Here is a 3,077-nt window from a genome sequence, read left to right on the forward strand (position 1 = left end):
TGTTTTATTGTGTTTTTGGTGTTCTGTTGGGAGCCATCCAGAGTGCTGGGGAAGCCCAGCCAGATGGGCAGGGTAGAATGGTAGATTATTAGGCTGAAAGGTGGTCCTATGCCAGTCCCAGGGGGGAATCTGGGCAGAGTTATGGGATGGTTGGATGAGTCATTGTATTGTATTGATCTTTATTACGGCCATTGGCCCATCACACGACAGTTTCCCATACCAACAAAATGTACTTAAACCTCCAAATTTAAAACCACCAAGACTTACAAAAAACAGACAAGAACCAAAGCAAAACAAAAACAAAAGACCAACATCATACATTACAATAAATTTGTAACATAAACATCGCCCTCTACTCATAAATTAGTAGAAGACATCAATGGTGAAATCTGGCAACCATGAGTGATCTTAGGGGGTCATCATCATTTAATAGATATCTCAGTTTGGCTTCGTTCGTATCATCGGCAATTCCCTTTAGATATTGAGCAAGAAACTTGCTCCTGGCCGATGAGTGAAAAGCACAATCAAAAATTATGTGATGCAACGATTCCAGTGCCCCACAATTACAATCACATAAGAGTGATATCTGTCCATTGGAGAATCTATTTCTCAGCACGTTCGATGGGAAGGTGTTGAATCTTGCCTTTACAAAGGCATATCTATGAGCCGAAGAAGTTAAGGAATTCAAATAGTTTGGGAGCCTTAAGAGGGGTAATAAACCAAGGTTTAGAGGTGAGCAGGTACCATTGCCCAAGACCATTTTCTGCTGCAAGTCCATCTCCTCTAGTTTACAGGTTACTGTTCTTTTAGCTGGAACTATATCCTGCTCTAGTAATTTGGATGGGGAGATTCCCATTGCCGTAATTTTCAGTTGTAAATTTTTTACCCATGGGCTCTGGAAATCATCTCTCCACATACATTGTATCAAGTACAAGTTTGGGAGATGTTGGATGAGTCAATCTGTAGCTCTGCAAGAAGAACGGGCTTAGTGAACTAACTCCTAGAAGCCATGGGGAGGGGAAAGAGACAGGTGTGATGGTCGAGAAAGGCAAGACAGTGAGGTCACAAAGGGCCAGGGAGAAAGTTCTAGGAGGCCACTTGGAGGAAGTGGCTGGGATCATTTAGGAGAAGCCAGCAGGCCCAGCCTGTTGAGAGGGCAGAGGGAAAGGGGAAAGCACCTGGTCAGATCTACCTCTCACCTCTGCCGCAACGCTTCAGTCTCATGGAAACGCAGGTCAACATCTTGAGGAAACAGCTCCTCTTCTAGAGACTTGCAAAGCTCCCCTTCAAGTCAGCCCCAGTTGCGTTGACCTTCGTGGTAGGATTCAGCACAGCCCTAAGATCTCTGAAAGCACCACCAGCTATGCGACTTCTCTTTCCGCCACCTTCCCGCGTGGTTGCCATGTTCCTGGTCCTCCAAGTCCAAGCGGGGAGAGCCTTCATTCGCGCCGTCCACAGCCACGACTCCCCCAGCCTCGATTTCAGGGCCCTGCCCGCTCTCTTTGGGCCCCTGCTCCCCACGGAAGGGCTCACGGGGTCCCTGGTTGAAGCGAGCCCCACAAACGCCTGCCACCCCATCAAAGGTCCGCCCAACGCCTCCTCAGCCTTCATAGTGCTCATCCGCCGGTACAACTGTTCCTTTACCACCAAGGTCCTCCACGCCCAGCAAGCTGGCTTCCACGCTGCCATCATCTACAACGTCGACTCCCAGACGCTCGTGAGCATGGTGAGAGAGCCAGACACCGTGCATCACATCCGTATCCCTGCTGTGTTCACGACAGATGTGGCCTCCAGGATCCTGAAGCGGCTTCATGGGGCCGGCAAGCTGAACTCGGTGGTCCTGATGCCCGAATACTTCCACTTCACCTGGAAGGTGGCTTCTGGGACCACCCGAATTTCTTCCTCGCACCCCTGCAGGTGTCACATCCAGCTGCCCGGGCCCTGCTCTCAGCTTTCACTTCTCCACACTTTCTGGTTCTTCTGCATCCCGGTGTCTGCCTTGATAGCCGCATTGCTCATTGAGAAATACCTCTTGAGGTGCCACAGGTGGAAGGCGGGGAGAAGCTTCCACCTCCAGGGAAACAGGGGAGAGCTGCTCACCTTCTCCTTCCCCAGCTCCAGGTACCAGGATTGCGCCATCTGCTTGGAGAAGTACGTAGAGAGGGACAGCCTGAAGGTCCTTTCCTGCTCGCATGCATTTCACAGCAAGTGCATCGACCTCTGGCACATCACCCAAGCCAGGAGCAAGACCTGCCCTCTCTGCATGCAGAGGGTCATGGTGGTCACCCGTTTGCAAGCGGTGAGGCTGTGGAAAGAGGGGGCCGCGAGGGACAGCCGCCGGACCCCGTGGCCCAGCAAAGCCAGAACCGCCGTGGACCAACGGGCCTGCCTCTTGCTCCCCCAGCAACTCCCTTCCCGGTTCTGAAAAATATAATAAAACCAAGAATGAGGAAGGGGTGGTCCCTCCTGTTGCAATGACCAAGGAAGGGGCAATGATCAGCCATGGAGGGCTGGAGGAGGATGTGGAATATGTGGAGGAGGATGTGGAATATGTGGAAGAGGATGTGGAATATGTGGAGGAGGATGTGGAATATGGGGAGGGGAGGGAGAGAGAATGACCGGTTTCTCTGTTACAGTGATAAACCCCAAAAGTTTGGCCGAAACGGGAGTTCTGCTCAGAGCTTCTTGGCAACCAGAAAGGAAGCCAAGCAACTGACCCATGGGGCAGGGGGGGGGCGGGAGAGAGAATGGATAGGAAATAATGACAGTGCAGGAGATTGCCGCAATTTATTCTGTTCCGCAATGTTAGTGGCAAAAAAAGGGGGGCCTTTCTGATGAGGATCAGAAAATACAGAGAGTATTTATTTGGCACCTGGCCAAAACGCAGCAGCTGGAAGGTGATTATTTTATTTATTTGGTTGGTTGGTTGGTTTTTCAAATTAAAACTTTACAGAGATATCCAACATAAATCACAAAAACAAGATTCCAAGGAATCTCCTGGACTTCCCTCTTCCCCTTTGTGGGTCCTATTGTTAATAATTTCCTCCTGCATCTTTTATAATAATCCAAATCCTTTA

General features: G+C 50.1%; 1 protein-coding gene across 1 annotated transcript; it reads left to right on the top strand.

The window, feature by feature from the left end:
• Positions 1 to 1,066: 1,066 nt before the first annotated feature.
• LOC128405615 (E3 ubiquitin-protein ligase ZNRF4-like) lies at positions 1,067 to 2,453 on the top strand. The gene has a single exon (XM_053372419.1). The coding sequence runs from the start codon at positions 1,364 to 1,366 to the stop codon at positions 2,423 to 2,425; it is 1,062 nt and encodes a 353-aa protein (XP_053228394.1). The 5' UTR covers positions 1,067 to 1,363; the 3' UTR covers positions 2,426 to 2,453.
• Positions 2,454 to 3,077: the final 624 nt, after the last annotated feature.

Source organism: Podarcis raffonei, chromosome 18 (assembly GCF_027172205.1).
Source record: "Podarcis raffonei isolate rPodRaf1 chromosome 18, rPodRaf1.pri, whole genome shotgun sequence".
Taxonomy (NCBI): domain Eukaryota; kingdom Metazoa; phylum Chordata; class Lepidosauria; order Squamata; family Lacertidae; genus Podarcis; species Podarcis raffonei.

Bases quoted from the DNA above. Each gene is read 5' to 3' on its own strand.
- LOC128405615 (XM_053372419.1), top strand. From the start codon at position 1,364: ATGCGACTTCTCTTTCCGCCACCTTCCCGCGTGGTTGCCATGTTCCTG.